Source organism: Acomys minous (genome assembly GCF_964271855.1).
Source record: "Acomys minous genome assembly, chromosome: 1".
In the NCBI taxonomy this organism is placed as follows: Eukaryota; Metazoa; Chordata; class Mammalia; order Rodentia; family Muridae; genus Acomys; species Acomys minous.
Window position 1 is genome coordinate 106,227,642 of NC_140483.1, and position 23,197 is coordinate 106,250,838.

The 23,197-nt window shown below is 48.0% G+C and overlaps 1 protein-coding gene across 8 annotated transcripts in view; it reads left to right on the forward strand.

Annotated features, from left to right (window-relative positions):
* NCOA2 (nuclear receptor coactivator 2) overlaps positions 1–12,650 on the forward strand; it is a 237,110-nt gene extending 224,460 nt beyond the window's left edge. For 7 of the 8 annotated variants that reach the window (XM_084772539.1, XM_084772542.1, XM_084772535.1 and 4 more), the window contains 7 exons: positions 853–1,131; positions 1,829–1,906; positions 3,718–3,952; positions 5,401–5,578; positions 5,844–6,042; positions 7,314–7,403; positions 8,934–12,650. In XM_084772539.1, the coding sequence (XP_084628665.1) occupies positions 853–1,131; positions 1,829–1,906; positions 3,718–3,952; positions 5,401–5,578; positions 5,844–6,042; positions 7,314–7,403; positions 8,934–8,945 (1,071 nt within the window). In that variant the 3' untranslated portion in view covers positions 8,946–12,650. The remainder of the gene's footprint in view (positions 1–852; positions 1,132–1,828; positions 1,907–3,717; positions 3,953–5,400; positions 5,579–5,843; positions 6,043–7,313; positions 7,404–8,933) is intronic. The other variant, XM_084772541.1, reaches the window with a different exon arrangement.
* The last annotated feature ends 10,547 nt before the right edge of the window (positions 12,651–23,197 follow it).

Consider the following 23,197-nt stretch of genomic DNA (forward strand, 5'->3'; position numbering starts at 1 on the left):
AGGAGGATATGCTAAGCATCTTTACTCCTTCCCTCCCTGTTCTGCTGTAGGTCTGTGGTGGGGGAAGCAACTGTTTAAAACAAATGGCAAGCACATTGACTTTGCCCAGCATGTAGTAAATGAAAGCTGGTGTGTAAGAAATTCCGCCGTCCATAGAGAGCAGCTCAGTCAGCTTTACACAGTGTAAGGCCGGCTTGACCCCTAACCCCAGCACTTAGGAGATGGAGGCCAGAGGTCATGGTTGAACTCAACCTGGGCTACATAGCAAGTTAGAGGCCAACTTGGCCTACATAAGACCCTATATCAAATTGTCCCAACCCCAAAACATAATAGGCAATATATCATCTCACTGAGGTGTTCAAGTCCCGCATCACAATGTAACCACAAGTTACCATTAAGTTAGCTAGAAAAACTTCCTCAAATCAGCATTATGTCCCCAAGTCTGTTATCTAGAGAGTAAGGACAGCGGTGGCTAGTTCCCCAACACTGCTAATGCTGGCTAAGGCACTCACTGAAGTAAAGTGGTTGATACAGGTCTGTGCTTAGTCAAAGGTGGCAACACTTGGAGAAGTCTGCTCACTGAAGCAGTGAGAACTTGGCACCGCACAGTCACAGCCCCTTTCTCCACCCCCTTGGAGGAAGTGCTGCAGGGAGGTAGCCTTGGCCCTGGCTTCTTCCCTTGAGTAGTTGCAAAGAGGCATGTGTAGAGGGAAAAGGAGAGGCAAGCTGAAACATGCCTTGGGATGACTGGTACAGTATATTAAAGCGTGGGGTGTGGGAGGGAGCGGAAGATCCTCGTGTTTAGTGCAGTGCGGTTACTAGCTTTATGTGCTTGTTTGGACTTCTTTTCAGAGTCAAGCTGTGGACCCAGAGCAGTTCTCAAGTCAAGAGTCCAGCATGCTGCTGGAGCAGAAGGCCCCTGTTTTCCCACAGCAGTATGCATCTCAGGCACAAATGGCCCAGGGTAGCTATAATCCCATGCAAGATCCAAACTTCCACACCATGGGACAGCGGCCTAATTACACCACACTCCGTATGCAGCCCCGACCGGGCCTCAGGCCCACGGGCCTTGTGCAAAACCAGCCAAACCAACTGAGACTTCAGCTTCAGCATCGCCTCCAAGCACAGCAGGTTCGTTTTTCATGGGACCTTCAGAGCTGGGGGGCCACGGTTGGCCGGGGCTCTGGAAGATTAATGGAGGTTGGCATAGCAATGAAGCATTAGAACTGAGGGAGGGAGGGAGGGAGGGAGGGAGGGAAGGAGGGCTGCTGATTGGAAATGGTGATTTGAGCTAAATGTTTCCTCTTTGTAAATGTATTGAGCTGGGAATGGCCATAACCCTCTAATTTTAGCACTTCGGAGCCAAGGCAGGAAGATTTAGAATTCAAAGCCATAAGTTGGATGTGGTGTGGCACACACCTTTAATCCTGGCACTCAGGAGGCTGAGACAGGCAGATCTCTGTGACTTTGAGGCCAACTTGGTCTACAGAATGAGTTTCAGGGCAGCCAGGGCTATGTAGAATGATCCTGTCTTTAAAAATACTGAGGGAGCCGGGCGTGGTGGCGCACGCCTTTCATCCTAGCACTCGGGAGGCAGAGGCAGGCGGATCGCTGTGAGTTCAAGGCCAGTCTGGTCTACAGAGTGAGTCCAGGATAGCCAAGGCTACATAGAGAAACCCTGTCTCGAAAAACCAAAAAAAATAAATAAATTTAAAAAAATAAAAATACTGAGAGAGTCTAGGTCAGCCCGGGTTATATAGTGAGGCCCTGTCTCAACTTACCACCACCACCCCAAAAAAAGTACTGATTCCTGCGTGTTTGTATTTAGAATCGCCAGCCACTTATGAATCAGATCAGCAATGTCTCAAATGTGAACTTGACTCTGAGGCCTGGAGTACCAACACAGGTGAGGAGCCCGCCAGCTGTCTTCATCCACTGTGTCCAGCCAGCTTCTCTTGCCATCCTTGCTGCCGGGTATGCTGAGTGAGCAGTGACCCAGGGCTGCACCCTGGCTCTGCACACCCCAGGCCTGCCCAACCTGTCTTGTCTTAGTTCCTCCACCTCCCTGTTTTAGTTCTTAGTGCCGCCTTCATTGCCAGGGTCAGGCGATTCTTGTCATCCTCAAAAGCTGTATTACAGAAAGTCTTAACCAATCTTGGATTTAAGTACTAGCCGATGTTCCGAAGAATACCGCCTTAGCCTACCAGCTCTGGTCACAACATTGTTCTCAGCACAGCAGTACATAGCTGTTTCTATGGAGGTTTCTGTGTGAAGACATTTTACGTGTGTGTGATTATTCATTAACCCAAACAGGCCTTGCCTAACACGTGTGCTTTCTCCATACGCATACCCGAGTCTTCCACTTTGGAAAACTGGACAGTACTGCACCAGCACAAAGCTGGTTAGGTTCTGTTGGGCCGCATAAGAAACCTCAGTACTGTTATGAGCAGAAGCAAGAAGGTAGTCAAGTGTCCATCACACCCTCGCCTGGGCATGAGATGTACATGCCAAGCATCTGAAACTCTTCACTGCTATACTCATGGTCAGAACTGGCCACGGCAGTGCTGTGCATACTGATGTCTCTATACAAGTAACCTTAGAGTTGAGTTACAGCAAGCCCGGGGTCCCACTCTTCATCCATCTCACTTACCCTGGCCATTCTCAGATCAGGTGCACCTGGGACGGTGTGGCCATAGACCAGGGCGACTAAAGAACATGCCTCTACAGGGAAGGGTCACCTCTCTGGTTTAAATGGTAAGGGGAGCATGGGACACCTGTGCAGCCAGCTGGACATCAGTGAAGCAACAGGCGTCACTCAGATCACCCCACTTCCAGCTTTGTGATGTGCACCAAGTCACCTGTGGCAGTGATTTGGTTTCTGGTTAGATGTGAATGTTCCTTAAAAGAGACTGTAAACTGCCAGCCTCAAGTTGTGTCAAGAGTGTTCTGCCAGGCATGGTGGAACATGTTGTCATCCTGGCACTCAGAAGGCTGAAGCAAGAGAATAGTCGATTTGCGCTCCATAGGGCTGGAGCGATGGCTCCTCTTCTAGAGGACCCTGGTTCAGTTGCCTTCACCCACATAGCAGCTCATAGGATTGGACGCTCTTTTTAAGAAGCAAAGAGTCTTCTTATAGCTGGGTGGCAGTGGCAGCACACACCTTTAATGCCAGCACTTGGGAGGCAGAGGCAATTGAATCTGAATTCGAGGCCAGGGTAGTTTACAAAGGGAGTCCAGGACAGCCAGGGCTACACAGAGAAACCCTGTCTCGAAAAACTGAAAAAGAGCCTTTCTGTAGAAAGGCTTGTGTTCCGTTGAAGTCCTTTGGTTGACTGTATCCTCAAGAAATGAGTTAGGTGACCGGGCACAGTGCTGCACACCTTTATTCCCAGCACTCACTGGGGAGGCAGAGGCTGACGGATCTCTGTGAGTTCGAGTCCAGCCTCGACTACAAAGCAAGTCCAGGACAGTCAGGGCTACACAGAGAAGCCAGCAGAATTAGCATCGTCAGGGTGGCCCAGGCTGAGCTCAGAGGCTCACATCTTTACGCAGTTAGCATCATCAGGGGGGCCCAGGCTGAGCTCAGAGGCTCACATCCTCACGCAGTTGCTCCACTCTCAATGCTTCCTTGCATGGGCTGTATATGCAGCATGCTGTTGGTACACTGTCTCATCTGGCTCTTGTTGGTTTTCCTTCGTGGTTGCCCCTACATTTCAGGCTCCTATTAATGCACAGATGCTGGCCCAGAGGCAGAGGGAAATCCTCAACCAGCATCTCCGGCAGAGACAAATACATCAGCAACAACAGGTGCAGCAGCGAACGCTGATGATGAGAGGACAAGGGTTGAATATGACCCCAAGCATGGTGGCTCCAAGTGGTATAACAGCAGCCATGAGCAATCCCCGGATCCCCCAGGCCAATGCCCAGCAGTTTCCATTTCCTCCAAACTACGGTACTGGACTTAGCCCCCACCCCACCCCTCTCCCATGCTAAAGTGTGTGTGTGTGTGTGTGTGTGTGTGTGTGTGTGTGTGTGTGTCTTTGTTGTGTGAGCATGCATGAGGACATGTCCCCAGGTCTGTCTGATAATTCACGCACAAACGTACTCACACTCCTTTTGAGTGTCTGAGTCAGACACAAAGAAATCAATAGCTAGATACGAAATGTCAGAAGACATGAATCAATTTAAATATTACAGATACTCTACAGTTTTTGAGAAATACTTTGTTATTAACAGTACTTAGTGAAAAAAAGAAAATAAAAACTTTAAAGATTATACCAAACCTTGACTGAATAGGTAATTCTTGAGGTGTTACACAGAGCCACAATGGGAGACCTCTTACTTTACTTCAAATTGATTTGTTCTTTAATGTCAGTTTAAGAGATGAGATACCAAAGGGAATGACAAAGATGCTAATATTTCAATTAGTTGTGGGATTGTAGTAAATGTAAGTGCATATATAAACATTAATGTTTCTCGTGGCTCTGTCTGAGTGATCTGTAGTGACCTTGAAGCCTCTGTGTTGCCTAAGTACAGATGTCCTACCTTCTTAAAGAGAATAGATAGTGTGTTGCTTTTTTCCCTTCTTTAAACTTCCCTTTTTAAAAAATAATTGACTTGTTTTTATTTTTCATATCCATCACCTGCAGGCATGGCTGTGTGAGGGTGTCAGATCCCCTAGAACTGGAGTTACAGTTCATTGTGAGCTGCCGTGGGCGCTGGGAATTGAACCTGGCTCCTCCGGAAGAGCAGCCATTGCTCTTAACCACTGAGCCATCTCTCCAGCCCTGCCCAGACGTTTAAATATTAAGTGCTACACAAGTTTTAAGCATATTTGTTCCTCCTCCGTCCTGAACTGCCCTTCCCACTGCCTTCCTCTCCCGCTGCCTCCACTGAGGAGAGTCTGCTGGGAATTCTTCCCTTTCACCCTGAAACTAAACAGGAAGCACACACTGACTGTCCCCCTGAGTGCTAAGCCTTCAAAAACACAACAAGCCAATGTGCATGCATTTATGCGTTTTCTGAAATATATCCTCTCATCTGGGATGATGTACGTTAATTTATGTAAAGTTATTCATATATTGACCTTCAGTATTTGGCTGAATTTAATGAGCTTAAACTAAATGTAAACAACACGATTACAGTGATACATAGTTGAGCACTCCTGGTTTGGAGGGGACTTACTGAAAGGATGCCATTTCTCTGACTGTAACCCTGGTGCTTAATCTGTACAGATTTCAAGTATGGAGACTTTTTTCCCACATGCACTTCTGTCTCAGTTTGAATCTTTTAAGGGTCTGTAATTAATTGCACATACTCAGGTATTTGAAAGTAATTTTTGGAATAGTCTCTCTCTGATACAGCTAACAGTCTCTTTTTGACTTCTGTTTTGTTTTTAAGGAATAAGTCAGCAACCTGATCCTGGCTTTACTGGGGCTACAACTCCCCAAAGTCCTCTAATGTCTCCCCGGATGGCGCATACGCAGAGTCCCATGATGCAGCAATCTCAAGCCAACCCAGCCTACCAGCCCCCCACAGACATGAACGGTTGGGCACAGGGGAGCATGGGTGGAAACAGGTAACAGCACATTGCTGAGTCTGTTATAAATGATCCCTCCAGGAACCTTTCCACACAAGAGCCATCAAGGGTACCAGCTGAGCTGGGCATGGTAGCGCATGCCTGTAATCCCAGCACTGGGAAGGAGGAGGCAGCTAAGGCTACAGAGAGAAACCCTGTCTTGAAAAACACACACACACACACACACACACACACACACACAAAAGACTGCTAACCTCCATTTCTCTCAGTTTCTGACACCTCTCACCTCTTCCCTATGTTCCAGCATGTTTTCACAACAGTCTCCACCACACTTTGGGCAACAAGCAAACACCAGCATGTACAATAACAACATGAACATCAATGTGTCCATGGCAACCAACACAGGTGGCTTGAGCAACATGAGCCAGATGACAGGACAGATGAGCATGACCTCAGTGACCTCCGTGCCTACGTCAGGGCTGTCCTCCATGGGTCCCGAGCAGGTAAGAACCTCAGAGAAGCAGCTCAGAAGTTTCCAGTCCTGCCTTTTTATCTGCTTGTGCCTCAAGTCACATATCTATTTTGAAAGTGTTTTCTCACCTTATTGTCACCTGCGCCAGTGAGGTCTGACAGAAGTACTTGCTAATGATGAAGTAACTGTTGGCAAGGATTCCTGGCTGCTAAAGGGATAGAGTTTCATTTTGTTTCGTAACTTTCACACCATTAACATCATCTTTTATGATTTAAGGAATTTAGAAATGGAGTGGTAAGTGCTATGAAGTTTAAGAACTGCCTTTTTGCCAGGCACAGTGGCGCACGCCTGTAAGCCCAGCACTCAGGATCAAGCAGAGGCAGTAGGATGTCTTTGAGTTCAAGGCCAACCTGGTCTACAAAGCCAGTCCAGGACAGTCAAGTCTATGCAGAGAAACCCTGTCTCGGAAAACAAACCAAAAAACTCCTAGCTTTTTCTAAAACCAGACAGAAAGCAAGGGCCTGCCCTGGTCACTCACAGTGCCACTTGCTTGCATGAGAAGACTGACACACTGTGTCCCTTTTCACTGCTGCAGCACAGGTACCATGGTTTCTTTTCAGCTCAGTTTTTAAATTTGTATTTTGTTTGCCAGGTGTGGTGGTACATGCCTGTGATCTCAGCACTTGACTTCAATGCCAGCATACCATAGAAAGGAAGGAAAGAAAAGATCCTTCACAGACAGATACTAGTGGTTTCTGATTTTTTCACAACTACAGTGTGTCTTCTGAAAAAACCATTCTCTGTTAGCACTAGTGGGATGGCCCAGCGCTGGCCACCAGTCCTTCCAACCCCTGTGGGCCCTAGGACCGCCACACTCGTGCCCATCACACACAAAAGTAATAAAAAGAGAAGTTTCTTTGAAAGAACTAGCTAGATGCTAATGAATAAAGTTAATTTGGCTGGTTCATTCATTAAAGTCAGCACTGTTTGGGTATTCGCACGTTGCTCTTGCTAATTAATAACTTGCCTGGAAGCATCGCAGGTGCTTCACAGTCACAGGACTGAGTCGCCAGCCTCATTTGAACCAGCCTTTTTTTTTTTAAGGATATAAATGAAAATGTGCAAATAAAATTCACTTTTGAAGGCAAGAAGTATACCATCATACCATCAATGCATTTATACTACCCCCAAAATGTGTACACGGGAGAGCAGTTAGGCCCATGAAGTCATTGTGATGGATTTGTCTCTCCCCAGGGACATAAAACTAAAAACTGGAAATATGTCGTGTGTTGTCACCCTTAGGTAAATGACCCTGCTCTGAGGGGAGGCAACCTTTTCCCAAACCAGCTGCCTGGGATGGACATGATCAAGCAGGAGGGAGATGCATCTCGGGTAAGCAGCAGGAGCTACGAGTGCACAGCCAAGGCAGCTATGAATGCATTGTAGGCCAGAGCGGGCCACAGAGCACTCTGTGCAGTTAGTGCGTTGGAAACGCTGGAGCCAGGCGTGGTGGCACACCCTTTAATCCCAGCACTCAGGAGGCAGAGGCAGGAGGATCACTATGAGTTTGAGGCCAGCATGGTCTATAAAGTGAGTCCAGGACGGTCAAGGCTACACAGAGAAACCCTGTCTCGAAAAACCAAAAAGAAAAAGAAAAGGAAACACTGGAAAGAGCTAAATCGGTAGATTAGAAATAGCCATGCTGGACAGTGGTGGTGCACGCCTTTAATCCCAGCACTTGGGAGGCAGAGGCTGGTGGAGCTCTGTAAGTTCGAGACCAGCCTGTTCTACAAAGCGAGTCTAGGATAGCCAAGGTTACACAGAGAAACCCTGTCTCAAAAAACCAAAAACAAACCAAACCAAAGAAAAGAAAAGAAAAAGAAATAGCCGTAAAACATTTCATTTGTCATGAATGCTTTTTGTGTAAATAGTTGTTTGTTTTAAGGTGAGGGTATTGGTTTTCTGTTTGTTTGGTTAGTTGGTTTTTCCAGATAGATTTTCTCTGCATTAACAGTTCTGACTGTCCTGGAACTTGCTCTATAGATCAGGCTGGCTTTGAACTCACAGAAATCCACCTGCCTCTGCCTCCAAGTGGTAGGATTAAAGGTGTGTGCCACCATGCCCAGCCATTTTTGTTTGTTTTAAGATAGGGTAAGGTGTAGTCCAGGCTGGTCTTAAACCCACTATATAGCTGAACTTGAACTCCTGATTCTCCTATCTCTGCCTCTTAGAACTGCAGGCATGTCCCGTCATGCCAGTTGATTTTGTTGTTTGTTTTCTTCAAGGTTGGTTTTATGGCTGGGGATATGAGGACTTAACTAGCCTGCCTGGGGTCCTGGATTGACTCCCTAGAACCACAAAAAAAAAAAAAAAGAAAAAGGCTCACTTTGTATCCCTGGCTGTCCAGGAGCTTGGGACATAGACTGTGTTGACTATGTAGGCCTGTCTCAGCCCACAGAATGCCAGGGTCCATGGAGGGCATTGCCGTGCCCAGCTCTTAAAAAATGGTTATCCTGTCAGGTAGAGGATCAAGAATTCAGGAGTAGGCAGGTGGTGGTGGTGGTGATGCATGCCTTTAATCCCAGCACGCAGATAGGATATCTGAGTTCGAGGTCAGCCTGGTCTACAAAGTGAGTCCAGGGCAGCCAAGGCTGCACAGAGAGACCCTGTCTTGAAAAACAAATAAGGGGCTGGAGATATGGCTCAGTGGTTAAGAGCATTGCCTGCTCTTCCAAAGGACCCAGGTTCAATTCCCAGCAACCACATGGCAGCTCACAACTGTCTGTAACTCCAGTCCACATAAAAAAATTAAAATTAAAATTAAATTAAATATTAAAAAAAAAAGAAAGAAAAACAAATAAACCTGACCAAATAGAAAGAGCCCTCCGTTCTCATGCTACCTTTCTGTCTATTTCCCTCCAGAAATACTGCTGACCCTGCAAGAGGCTGTTTGCTTCTTTCTTCAACCACTGGGCTTACTTGCTCAAAACATTTACCAGTCTGGAGAGCTGCGTCTCTTTGTTTTGACCCGCCTGACCTGCCATCAGTTCTCCCAGGACATGTCAGCAGACAGTTGGGCCCTGGCCCCGAGCACAGAGCGTGCTGGCTTCGTGGCTTGGCTGCCACCGGAAGAGCTGCCTCTCCTGACAGCCTGCAGCTCGCCTCCAGACCATCTCGCAGTCTGTTCACTGCATTCACCTTAGTGCAACTTAGATCTCCTGCAAAGTAAATGTCACCAGGCAAACTTCATCCCCATTCAGATTGAATGTATTGAACGTGTGTATCTGAGGAGAACCATGCTCTCGCTCTGTTCTTGTCCAGTTCCAGACACTGGTTTCTTGCTTTGTTTTCCGTGGCTAATCAGTCTAGTGCAAAAGATGATGGTCTTACCTAAAGGAAAGAAAGGCATTTGTCACACAGTCACACACAAGGTGTTCTAAGCTAAAGCCTGCATTTGAGATGGAAGCAGGGCAGACACTGTGGACAATTCTGTGTGTGCTGACACGCCCAGTGAGGGACAGCTAACACAGACAGAGTTCTATCTTACAGAAAGCTGACAACCATGTGTCTGAACAGATGAAAAGGCTCCTGAAAGAGGCAGCTAACATTGACAAGTATCTGCTCCACTTTTTCTCTCTGTTAAAACAAAACTCATTCCCCAAATCATGAATCAAAAAGAAGTATTTATTTCTAAGTTGTTTTGAGGTTAATTGGCTAGTTTGAATTGGCACCTGCCCTCCCTCTCTGGTCCTAACCTCTCCCTTCCCCTCCTTGCTGTCTCTTGTCTCTCCCACTTGCTTTCTTTTAAAATAAAAATAACAGCAGCATAAGCCTTGGAAACCAGGTAAGCCCTTCTCTTCTGTCAGTGTGTTGGCAGCCACCTAGAACAGCTTACCACTGAAAGTGCATTTCCTGTGATGGAGAGGAACAAAGTGGAGATGTGATGCTAGTCAGGCTAGGACACCTGCTTAGGAAGCCTGGGCTGCAGTCCACTCAGGCCTCCCAAGTGAGAGAGCAGCCATCACGACACATATAACCTCTGCCATGTGGTTTTTTATTTTGTTTTTTAGCAGTGCTGACAAAGCCGAAGTTTTGTAAGGTACACAAAAATCCAATTTATATGTAAACAAGCAATAATTTAAGTTCTGGACTTAAGTGTTTTAATTGTATAATTTTGTGAGGTATACATATTGTGGGATTGACTCAAAAAATGAGGTACTTCAGTATTAAATTAGATATCTTCATAGCAATGTCTCCTAAAGGTGTTTTGTAAAGGCTGCCGAAGCCTTGATTAGACCTGATTTGTAGACTTACGATCTTTTGTTTTCTAACCCTTGAGATTCTGCTCACGGATCATGTATGTAATCTATATGATATGCAGCCGCTCTAGGAACCAAGTCTTGATTTTATATGTTTATATTCTTTCTTAATAACCCTTCAAAAGGCTCCGTCACTGAGCAGCCCACTTTATGGTTGTTTTTCTTGCCCGCTGTCGGGGATAATGTTTAGTAATTGGTGTCAGTTTCAGACAACTGCAGTACCCAGAACTGAGACTTTTCAATCTCCCCAACTCTGAGACACATACTTTGTTACCTAAATTTCAGAATGATATCTTTTTGATGTCTAAAAACAAAGCATTTTATAATATCTCATTATCCAAGCTTTCTAGGAACAGAGACGTTTTTCCTTGAAATTTGTTTATTTATTCCTGGCAGGGTAAAAAACTTATAAACTACCCTATTTATATTTATATCTCCCTATATATCTACAGATTGTGGAAATATAGAAAGAGATGACCCAAAGACAAATGGTAAATCATCTGAAAGTGTTGCTCCATGCTAAAGAACTTTCTGGAAATTTGCATTTCGATATCTTTTTCCACTTTGAGAGGAATCTCAATGCAGGTAGGTGGCCAAGGAACTATACTTCCCAGTGGCCACCAGTTCATGTGTCTGCTCAAGGCTCCGCTTTTCTCCACCAAACCACTGTGGTGCACAGCTGTGCTGTGAAAGGAGCGAATGTAGCCCAGATTCCAGGACCCTGCCCCGGGCACCGGGCTCAGGTGGTACACAACTGACTTCAACCTGTTTTCAGATAATTCTTTAGAAGTATGTGAGGTAGGGTAACTTTTAACTTCACACAGCACGAGAGTAAATGGAGTTTAAAACAGATTTCCCATTTCACTATAACACCAGCCACAACATCTGTCTTTCAGCATTCATCCGATCTACCACTGTCTTCTGACGGCAGTCCCAAGCCAGGCCAGTGTACAGACATGGCAGTTGGATCAGCCTGTGAGCATGACCTGCAGAGGAGAGGGTAAATCCTCTCACAGCTCTAAGCAGTAATGCATTTTATTTTCCATCTAGTTAGGAAAATGAAATGAGGGAAGGAAGCCTCCGATCATGTTCTCATAGAAGCCAATGCCAAATCAGTCCCCTCATCTTCAGTATTTCTCATGCTGCGCACAACAAATCTGTACGTGGCTTTTGTTTGACGGAACATATAATCAGTGTTTTCTTCTATTACTCAATGTGAAAAGCATAATGTGAAAAGTGTACACACCTTCACTTGGTTGTAAAAACCCACCTAAGTGTTCATGGGGCGCGGTAAGTTTTAGAAGTGAAGTGGGCTGTGTTGCTACAACAGATTCATTTGACTCTAAGATTGAAACACCCCGGCGTGTATCTCCTACAACCTGGAATGATCGAAAGCAATGGTTTTTTGCAGTTTAAGATGCAATGTTTAATCTGTGTTTAACAATGGAGTTCATATGGGCGTGACACGTGAACTGGGAGGCGCAGATCCACTTGCAGAACCCAAAGATACACAATCAATTTTGAAATGCAACTTAAGCCATTAATTGTTGGTGTGAATTTAAATTTTTCTAGTGTTTGTATGGTAGTACGCTGCCTAAGAGCAAAGCATTCTCTGCACAAAAGAAAATACTGTAGTGGCTTCGATTTTAATTAGAATTTTCTCCCTGGTGTTTCTTTATAGACTAAAACAAAATCTTTTAAGTTTCTTACTACAGGTAAAAGCTATGTGCAAGAACCTCAAAATGCTAAAACCTAGCATAATGCCTTAGATCTGTTTTTAAGTCTTGTATATTCCTACATAGCTGTCCAATGTATTATATTTGTATAGTGAATTGTGTACAATTTTTGAATAAGTACATCATCACTTACTCGTATGTTATTGAACAGTGATGATGACCCATTTCTTCAAACATTTAACTGTCATTTTTTTTCTTTGTCATTTGTGGGTTTTATTTGTACAGTTCCTCATGAAGTTGCATCTGAGATATGTGTATATGAAAAGATTATACAAGGGTAAAATTAAGCAATATATTAACTATGGTTCTTCAGGAGAAAGCTTACAGTGTTTCAGGTTGTGGATTTATTTTCAAAACAGAGTTGACTCTGAACATCACTTTGTTCATCTGCATTGATGTTTGTATTTCTAGTGTGAGCAGTTTATGCAAAGGTAGATATATTCAGAGAAATTTTAAATACATTTATGCAAGTTACTATTGCTTTGCTGATGCTATTTGCTTATTTGATGTTAAATAATGCTATTGTAAATAAAGAATCTGTTGTTACTGCATCATTTAATAAATTTTAATGCCTTCGGGTTTTACATGGCTTTAGAGATTTTAATGTGGTGATAGCGCATCTTGTTTTGTACTTTAAATTTAAAAACACCTGAAAACAAACCAGGTGTGGTGGTGCATGCCTTTAATCCCAGCACTCTGGTAGGCAAAGGCAAGCAGATTGCTGTGAGTTTGAAGCTAGCCTGCTTTACAAAGCGAGTCCAGGACAGTGAAGGCTACACAGAGAAATCCTATCTCAAAAACACAAAACACCCTGAGAACTACTGGCTTAGTGCTTAAGAGCACTGCTGCAGTCCAGGATAGTCAGGGCTACACAGAGAAACCCTGTCTCAAAAACAAAAACACAAAAAACAAATGACAAAAAAAAAAAAAAGCACTGCCTGCTCTTTTAGAAGACCCGGGTTCAATTCCTAGTACCCACAAGATGTCTCAAAATCATCTGTAACTCCAGTTCCAGGGGATGCAATCTCTCCTCTGCCTTCCACAGTCATCAGAGCCACTCATGGTGCACAATTTTCATGTAAACAAAATGCCTATAGACTATCAAACTTACAAAAAAGATTTAATGACTGTGTCTTTTAAGAATTTCTTGAGTTGGGAATGGTGGTGGTGCACACCTTTAACCCAGCAAGCCAGCTTATTCTACAGAGGAAGTTTTAGGACACTCAGGGGCTGTTACATAGAGAAACCCTCAAAAAAATAATAATTCTTGGGAACTGGACAGATGGCTCAGTGATTAAGAATGTTTATTGCTTTTGCACAGGAGCTGACTTAAGTTACCAGCACCCAGGTCAAGAGGCTCACAACTGCCTGTTACTCCAGTTCCGTATGAATCTAGTGCCCTCTTCTGGCCTCTAGAGACACTACACTTAAATGCACATAGCCACACAGAGAAACCCACACACACATAATTAAGAATAGTTTTTACCTTGACAGGGCAGTTGGTGAGCACACTACCCACCCTCCCAGAGAAACTAGGAAAATAAATCCTAGTTGAGATTACGTAACACTTCACAGCAGATGTTTGTAGGCCACATCTATTCCCCTGACTCCAAATATTGCTGCAGTCCCAAATCACAAACTTAGTATATTTATGCGTATGTGCACAGAGCCACAGCACACCTGTGGAGGTTAGAGGTCAACTTTCAGGAGTTGGTTCTCTCCCTTCATTGTATGGGTTCTGAGGGTGGGACTCAGGTCACCGGGTTTGGCAGCTGAGGCATCTATCTCCCCAGTCCTCAAACTGTTTATGAAGTTGGCATGTACTATTTCCTGACTTACTGGGGTTAGGTGTGACACGTGAGAATATACTGGTGACATGTAATAGATTGGCTTGGTACTGAGACGAATAGTGTGACTATAGCACCTCCAACCCAGGTCCTAAACTACAGGCAGTACTAGTGGCCGGGTTTGGTTCCTCCTCCTCTGAGGTAGAGGGGCACATTGACCATCGCACTTAGTGACCCAAAGAGGACTGTGCTAGGACAGCTGTCCCACTGCTGTCAGCCAGGCTATACAGCAGCAGGAAGTAATGTCTTCTTCACATTGCCAAAAGGGAGCAGTCACTTTCACAGTCCCCTCAGAGCTGTTGCCGTATAGCCCTGTGACAACTGTCCACTTTTCCTTTTTCTCCTTTTCCATCTGGCTTTTGGCCAAGCCAAAGCATATCTTTCCCAATACTTTATTGAAGCTGCCCCCAACCCTACCCCCATTGTGTGGTTGCTTATAAAAGGCATGGATTTTCAACTCCCATACCCATCTCCTATGGGCTGAGATTATGAGTGTACCCCATCACACCCAGGCTGTGTGCCCTCTGAGAAACACTGCTAACAATGTTCCTGCAACAGTAAATAACCCACCACCCATGTGTTCATAACTGACCGCTGGGAATTGGGTTCTGCTGCACCTGACAAGTTGTACCCAGGCATGAGTGACGGGCAAGGAGGGAAGAGCAGAGCACTCAACAGAGAACTGGAGGCCAGTGGAATTACTGCCTGCCACTGTGTGCGCCCAGCAGCAGCATAAGGTAGAAAGGACAGCTCGATTGTTACTGATCCGGTGAGATAGCTCAGCAACTAAAGGTGCTTGCCACCAAGCCTCACGACCCGAGTTCAATCCCTGGGAACAGCGTGGCAGGAGATGGACTTGCTGCAGGTTGTCCTCTGTCCTAGTTAGGGTTCCTAGGATCCCATTGCTGTGATGAAACCCCATGATCAAAGCAACCTGGCGAGGAAATGGTTTATTCAGCCTATGGTTCCACATCACAGTTCATCAGAACAAGCCAAGAGAACTCACGCAGGGAAAGAGCTTGGAGGCAGGAGGGGTGCTGCTTCCTGTGGCTTCTTCTTATAGAACCCAGGACCACTAGCCCCAGGGCTGACCTCACACACAATGAGCTAGGCCTCACCCATCCATCACTCATTAAGAAGATGCCGTACAGGCTTGCCTACAGCCAATCTTAACAAGATATTTCCTCAGTTGAGGTTCCCTCCTCTCTGATGGCTCCAGATGGCATAAAGTTGGCTAGCACATCTAGTGCCCAGTGTGGGCACTTCCCCCTGCTAAAACAAACAGGAGAAAAAAATCAAGTCTTCACAAGAGATACAATGTTCAAGAAAGTTGCATGAGCAGGTGCCAGAGTGCACCAATGCTCCTATTGTGACTCTAAACCCTGGGATCTGTATGACCTGCTAAAAGGGTGAAAAGCCCAGGCCTAGTGTACACAATAGGACCTGTGCTCAGTTCACGGGGTCATCAGGTACCCTTGAGAAGAGGACCCTGACAATCTTTCCAATGAGACGTAGTATACAAAATATGAGGGGCGTGTGTGTGTGTGTGTGTGTGTGTGTGTATCAATGGCTGTTCTTCCAAAGGTCCCGAGTTCAACTCCTAGCAACTGTGTGGTGGTGCACACCATCTATAGTGCAATCTGGTGCCCTCTTCTGGCATGTAGTCAGAATACTGTATAAATAAATAAATCTAAAAAAAAAAGAAAAGGAAAGGAAAAGTGACTGAAACTGCGTGTAAATTCCTCACCCAGCCTGCTTACTCACACACAGCAGGCTGAGGCAGGAGGATTGTGAGGACTGTGAGTGCCAGGCAAGTCCATGCTAAAAATGTGATGTCTTAGGAAAAAAACCAAAGTTAGCCACCACACACACCTGTAATCCCAGAACTCTAGGAGGCAGAGGCAGGCAGATCTCTGTTTGAGGACAGCCTGGTCTACGAAGCCTGTCCAGAACAGCCAAGGCTGTCTCGAAAAACAAAACAAAACCAAAAGCCCAAAAAACAAAGCCCTGGTCAATGGCCCATGATCAGATGATATAGCCAGAGGCTTGGGATGAAAAAGAAAACTGGGGCAGGTGTTCTGAGAAAGTGTTTCCACATGATGGGACGTGGGTGTAGAGTTTGAGCACTCTGGAGTGGCATATGCCACTAGCAAACATCCAAAACAAGAACAGCACCACACACAGTCAAGGAAACATAGTCACTGACTAGCTGACACTGCCTCTACAGACATGGCTGGCACTGAAATGGGGTGGCCCTAGAGGCCACGACAGAGCCCATGCATGGAGCTAAAGGTGAAGCTTTTCTTAAGTGATGAAATGGAGCTCTGGCTGCTCCCTCCACTTGTTAAGCTTACAGTACACATTCTAGAACGGCACAAACCCAGTGAGACAGCAGCAGAACTTTTGCCCACTGGGGGGCCCCAAACGCAAAGCTAAGTAAACATCAGTTGGTGAGCTTCAAGGCTGGCCACATCCCCAGAGCATGTAGCTGACCGCTCACTTGGCAGTATTGGGGGCCTTTCCTTCAAACGCCAGCTTTCTCTATCCTGGCCCGAGATGCGCTACACCCTCTGCTACCGTCCTGGGTAACCAGAAGCTTCTCCCAGAGGACAATTTTAACCACGCCCCTGCTCTGAACAAGAGCTCTCACCTGTCCTCTTGTCCTGCACTCCCCCTGGCCCCCCCCCCCACGCCCTTCTACTTTGTTTCTCTGTTGCTAAAATTGACTAAAGGGAACTTGGTTTGGGGGCAGGGGTGGGTGATTTATCTTTGATGTCTGGGTAGCCATTCATCACTGAGGAATGCTGGGACATGGGACAGGAACTGAAGCAGAGACCACAGAGCAAGGCAACAGTGGGCCAAGCCCTCCCAATCATTTATCAAGAAATGCCCTCAAGCCAATTTGATGGAGGCCCTTCCTTAACTGATGTTCCCTCTTTCTTGGTGACTCTAAGCTTTCGTCACGTTGGCAAAAAATAACCCGCAAACATGGCGCTATTAAACTTTCCTTTCTGGTTTACCACCAAGATCTCATGTAAATGTCACAACACAAAACAGTATAACGTTAAAAGTCCCATGGTTTTAAGCCGGGGGTGGTGGCGCATGCCTTTAATCCCAGCACTCGGGAGGCAGAGGCAGGTGGATCAATGTGAGTTTGAGGCCAGCCTGGTCTACAAAGCAAGTCCAGGACGGCCAAGATAACATAGAGAAACTCCATCTCAAAAACAACAACAGTCCCATGGTCTTAAATTTTTTTTTTAATTTTTAAAAAATGGAAAATCACTTAAGCCAGCATCTTGGCATACATCTTTAATCCAGAGAGGTTGGGGGGGGGGCTTTCTCAAAATAATTTTTTTAATCCAATTGAAGCCCCTTGAGAATACCATTTCAGTACCCAGAAACCCCCTTGTTTCCTTGACTTTCCAGATTCACAATTTACAGGCAGTGAAGCCAAAAAAAAATCCCCTCATGTTTTTTTGTAACTCAGGTTGTCACAAAACAACACAAGCCAACCAGGGTGATGCGCGTTTGCAACCCCAGCACTCAGAAGTTTTAGGCTAGCCTTGGCTATAGCAAGTTTGAGGGCAGCTCAGGCTACATGAGACCACAACCAAAAAGAACCAGTCACTAGCCTCAGTAAATCAGAGCCCCTGTGTATACCTGTGCCCTCAGGCACTCATTGGCAGGTGGCCAGGCAAAGCCTTGCGCAGTTACTGGAATGCTATCTGTCTGAGATTAACACTCTCTGGTTTTTGTTGTTGTTTTGGTTTAGGTTTTGAGAGAGGTGGGGGGGGTGTTTTATGTTTTTGAGGCAGGATCTCTCTACATGGCTCTGGCTGTCCTAGAACTCACTATGGAGACCAGGTTGGCCTCAAATTCAGTGAGATCTGCCTGTCTCTGCCTACCTAGTGCAGAGGTTAAAGTCATAGTGCCAGCATGGCTGGCTGATCTTCTGTTTCTGATCCCTGCGAGGTATATGGGTGCCACCCTACTCTTGACAGCTAGAGTGTGAAATCTTAGGAGGCCCTATGGCTGAGGCCTCTGCAGGAGCCTTGGAGGTTGGTTTAGGCAAGCTCCCTGGCTGGGGCAGAAGCCTCGGGTATAGGAACCCTCCTAGTCCTGGGGAGCTCTTGGTGGCAGTCTGTCCTCTCCAATGAGGGAGGCGACTGAGAGCTATACTCTGGACATCTGGGCCCAACTCTTGGCCAGAGCCCAGATGCAGGCAGTCACTGAATGCTTGCTTCTCAGAAGGCTCCTACAGCAGTTTCTACCACCTTCTATGGTCTGAAGACTGAATGTATTGGGTGCCAGCTGAGCCCATCTCGGCCCTGATTGACTGAATGTGAGTATGTCAGGGTGTGGTGGCACACGCCTTTAATCCCAGCACTCGGGAGGCAGAGAAAGGAAGATCTCTGTGAGTTTGAGGCCAGCCTGGTCTACAAAGCAAGTCCGTAACAGCCAAGGCTACACAGAGAAGCCCTGTAGTAAAAAAAATTAAAAATTTTAAAAAATTTTTCCAAAACAAAACCAAATAAACCAAAAGACAAGACCAATGAGACTGGCTGCTCCTGTGTGAACAGCTCAGCCAGCCACTATGTTCCTGTTTGCCCTTCAGCCCTCCTGCAGTCAGAAGTTAGAAGCTTTAATGTGGGAGTGTAGGCAAAACACCCATACACATTTTAAAAATGAATTTTTAAAAAGGGTTTTAAAAACAAAAGAGTAAATCTTTAAAAATATATAGGACTGGAGATGATTCAGAGGTTAAGAGCACTGCCTGCTCACCCAAAGTCCTGAGTTCAATTCCCAGCAACCACAGGGTGGCTCACAACCAACTATAATGAGATCTGGTGCCTTCTGGTGTGCAGGCATAGATGCAGGCAAAACACTGTATGCAAAATAAATCTTTTAAAATGTATAAAATATAAAAGAATACATGGGGCTGGAGAGATGGCTCAGTGGTTAAGAGCACTGTCTGCTCTTCGAAAGGACCGGGGTTCAATTCCCAGCACCCACATGGCAACTCACAACTGTCTGTAACTCCAAGATCTGACACCCTCACACCAATGCACATAAATTAAAATTAAATAAAAAATAAAAAAAGAACATATATGTATAGATAGATATAGATATATTTAAAATATAAAAGAATATATGGATAGATAGATAGATAGATAGATAGATAGATAGATAGATAGATAAAAGAATGGCAGACAAACTTAGAACCTGAACTCACCACCTTCAGGGGAGACTTTCAGTGTAGGAAGGGCGACATCCACACACCCATAAATCCTTTGACCCAAAATTTGTATTTCCTATAAGAAGTGTAGGGATAAAGATGGAGCAGAGATTGAGGGAACAACAAACCTATGACTCGCCCAACTTGAGGCCCACCCCATTGGAGAACGCCAACTCCAATCACTATCAGTGATGCTCTGCTATGCTTACAGACAGGAGTCTGACATAACTGTCTTCTAAAAGGTTTCATCCCGCAGCTGGTGGAGACAGGTACACAGACTCACCACCAAACAATAGGCTGAGCTTGGGTAGTTGTGTGAAAGTGGGAGAAAGGATTGAGGGAGCAGAAGGGATCAACGACACCACAAGAAGACTACAGAGGAAACTAACCTGGACCCATGGGGCTCACAAAGACTGAACCACCAACCAAAGAGCATGCATGGGCCAGACCTAGACCCCCTAAACATATGTAGCAGATGTGTAGCTTGGTCAACATGTGGGTCCCCTAAGAACAGGAATAGGAGCTGCCTCTAACTATGCTGCCTGCGTTTAGATTCCTTTCCCCTAGCTGGACTGCCTTGTGAGGCTTCAGTGCTCTGCTGTGACTCGAGGTGCCAGGGTGGCTTGGCACCCCTTGGCCTCCCCTTCTCTAAGAAGAACAAGAGGTAAGGCAGGCAAGGTGTCACACGCCTTTAATCCCAGCACCGTGAGTTCTAGGCCAGCCTGGTCTACAAAGGGAAGGCAGGACAGCCAGCACTACAAGAGAAACCCTGTCTTGGAAAAAGAAGAAGGGGGAGAAGGGGGGGCAGTGGGAGAGGGGGCAGTGGGAGAGGGGGGCAGTGGGAGAGGGGGCAGTGGGAGAGGGGGGCAGTGGGAGAGGGGGCAGTGAGGGGGGGCAGTGGAAGGGGGGGCAGTGGGAGGGGGGGCAGTGGGAGGGGGGGCAGTGGGAGGGGGGGCAGTGGGAGAGGGGGCAGTGGGAGGGGGGGCAGTGGGAGGAGGGGGGCAGTGGGAGAGGGGAGCAGTGGGAGAAGGGGCAGTGGGAGAGGGGGCAGTGGGATGGGGGGGCAGTGGGAGGGGGGGCAGTGGGAGAGGGGGGCAGTGGGAGAGGGGGCAGTGGGAGGGGGGGCAGTGGGAGGGGGGGCAGTGGGAGGGGGGGCAGTGGGAGAGGGGGCAGTGGGAGAGGGGGGCAGTGGGAGAGGGGGGCAGTGAGAGGAGGGGGGCAGTGGGAGAGGGGGCAGTGGGAGAGGGGGGCAGTGGGAGAGGGGGGCAGTGGGAGGAGGGGGGCAGTGGGAGGAGGGGGGCAGTGGGAGGGGGGGCAGTGGGAGGGGGGCAGTGGGAGGGGGGGCAGTGGGAGGGGGGGCAGTGGGAGGGGGGCCAGTGGGAGGGGGGGCAGTGGGAGGGGGGGCAGTGGGAAAGGGGGCAGTGGGAGGGGGGCAGTGGGAGGGGGGGCAGTGGGAGGGGGGCAGTGGGAGGGGGGGCAGTGGGAGGGGGGCAGTGGGAGGGGGGGCAGTGGGAGGGGGGGCAGTGGGAGAGGGGGCAGTGGGAGGGGGGCAGTGGGAGGGGGGGCAGTGGGAGAGGGGGCAGTGGGAGAGGGGGGCAGTGGGAGGGGGGCAGTGGGAGAGGGGGGCAGTGGGAGGGGGGCAGTGGGAGGGGGGCAGTGGGAGAGGGGGCAGTGGGAGGGGGGGCAGTGGGAGGAGGGGGGCAGTGGGAGAGGGGGCAGTGGGAGAGGGGGGCAGTGGGAGGGGGGCAGTGGGAGGGGGGGCAGTGGGAGGGGGGCAGTGGGAGGGGGGGCAGTGGGAGAGGGGGCAGTGGGAGGGGGGGCAGTGGGAGAGGGGGGCAGTGGGAGGGGGGCAGTGGGAGGGGGGCAGTGGGAGAGGGGGCAGTGGGAGGGGGGGCAGTGGGAGGAGGGGGGCAGTGGGAGAGGGGGCAGTGGGAGAGGGGGGCAGTGGGAGGGGGGCAGTGGGAGAGGGGGGCAGTGGGAGAGGGGGGCAGTGGGAGGGGGCAGTGGGAGGGGGGCAGTGGGAGAGGGGGCAGTGAGGGGGGGCAGTGGGAGAGGGGGCAGTGGGAGAGGGGGGCAGTGGGAGGGGGGGCAGTGGGAGAGGGGGCAGTGGGAGGGGGGCAGTGGGAGAGGGGGCAGTGGGAGAGGGGGGCAGTGGGAGGAGGGGGGCAGTGGGAGAGGGGAGCAGTGGGAGAGGGGGCAGTGGGAGAGGGGGCAGTGGGAGAGGGGGCAGTGGGAGGAGGGGGGCAGTGGGAGGAGGGGGGCAGTGGGAGAGGGGGCAGTGGGAGAGGGGGGCAGTGGGAGAGGGGGGCAGTGGGAGGAGGGGGGCAGTGGGAGAGGGGGCAGTGGGAGAGGGGGGCAGTGGGAGAGGGGGGCAGTGGGAGGAGGGGGGCAGTGGGAGGAGGGGGGCAGTGGGAGGGGGGCAGTGGGAGGGGGGGCAGTGGGAGGGGGGGCAGTGGGAGAGGGGGCAGTGGGAGGGGGGCAGTGGGAGAAGGGGCAGTGGGGGGGGGCAGTGGGAGGGGGGGCAGTGGGAGGGGGGCAGTGGGAGGGGGGCAGTGGGAGGGGGGGCAGTGGGAGAGGGGGTCATGAATGCAGAACTAAAAGGGCAGGAGGGGGGCTAGGATCAGGCTGTAAAATTAAATTTATTTGTTTTTATTTACTTTGTTTTTGGAGACAGGGTTTCTCTGTGTAGCCGTAGCTGTCCTGGAACTTCCTCTGTGGACCATGCTGGCCTCAAACTCATAGAGATCCGCCTGCCTTCCAACTGCTGGGATTAAAGGTGTGCACCAACAACACCTGGCAAATAAAATTTTTTCAAAATGGAGAAAAGTAACTTAAAATTCACTTCCAAAGAAAGAAAGAATGGCAGACAAGAGTTCAATACTAATATGCTTTAAAAACAAAGCCGGGCGTGGTGGCGCACGCCTTTAATCCCAGCACTCGGGAGGCAGAGGCAGGCGGTTCGCTGTGAGTTCGAGGCCAGCCTGGTCTACAAAGCGATTCCAGGACAGCTAAGGCTACACAGAGAGACCCTGTCTTGAAAAACCAAAAAAAAAAAAAAAAAAAAAAAAAAAAAAAAAAAATTAAAGAAGCCAGGTGGTTATGGCACACGCCTGTAATCCCAGCATTCCAGAGGCAGAGACAGGTGGATCTCTCTGCATTTGAGGCCAGCCTGGTCTACAAATTGAGTCCAGGACAGCCAGGTGACACAGAGAAACCCTGTCTTGAAAAAAAAGAAAGGAAGAAAGAAAGAAGAAAGAATGAAGGAAAGGGAGAAAGAAAGAAAGAACAATAACAATACTAATGAAAACAGATGTTAGTGCACATCTGTCACCCTGACAGGAGTAGAGGCAGCAAGTCCCCAAGTCAGAGCCAGTCAGAACTGCACACCCAGCTCCTCTCCCCAGAAAGAAGCAACAACAAAATCCCAGCCAAATAGTACTTAATAGGAATGAATTCCAACTGTATTTCACTCATTCTTTTAAAGGGTAGAAGCTAAAAATATATCTGAAAGGATAAAGGCCCGGGTTTACCACCTGCTGGAATTTATGCTGTTTATCGATTTACTTTTCCTGAGCTCCAAATTCAGCCTACTTGGCTGCTTTGGGGAAAGAGTGATTAAACTGCTGCTGCCGATTTATTGCCAACAGAGGGCGCTGGAGAGAAACTACAGGGAGCCGGCCTGAAGCCCGGGCTTTGGATGCCTTCCTGTGAACTGCTTTTCAGCTTTTCAGGTATGGCACGGGGGAACTTTCGCAGCGGCTTCTACTAGGGTAACAGTAAGTTGTCTGCCATACTTACTGTTGGCAGCCCAGCTTTCAACAAGGTCCAGCTCTCAAGTCACAGCTTATGGAGCGGCTAATAGATAAATCATACAACATTGTATTATGTGACTGCACATTACATCTGCTGTTTGTGATCTTGAGGGTCCAGTTCCTAGTGACCAATCCACAATTATTCTTTTTTGGGGTGGGGGTGGAGGGGATTTGAGACAGGTTGTCCCGGACTTGCTTTGTAGACCTGGCTGGCCTTGAACTCAGAGCTGTCCTCC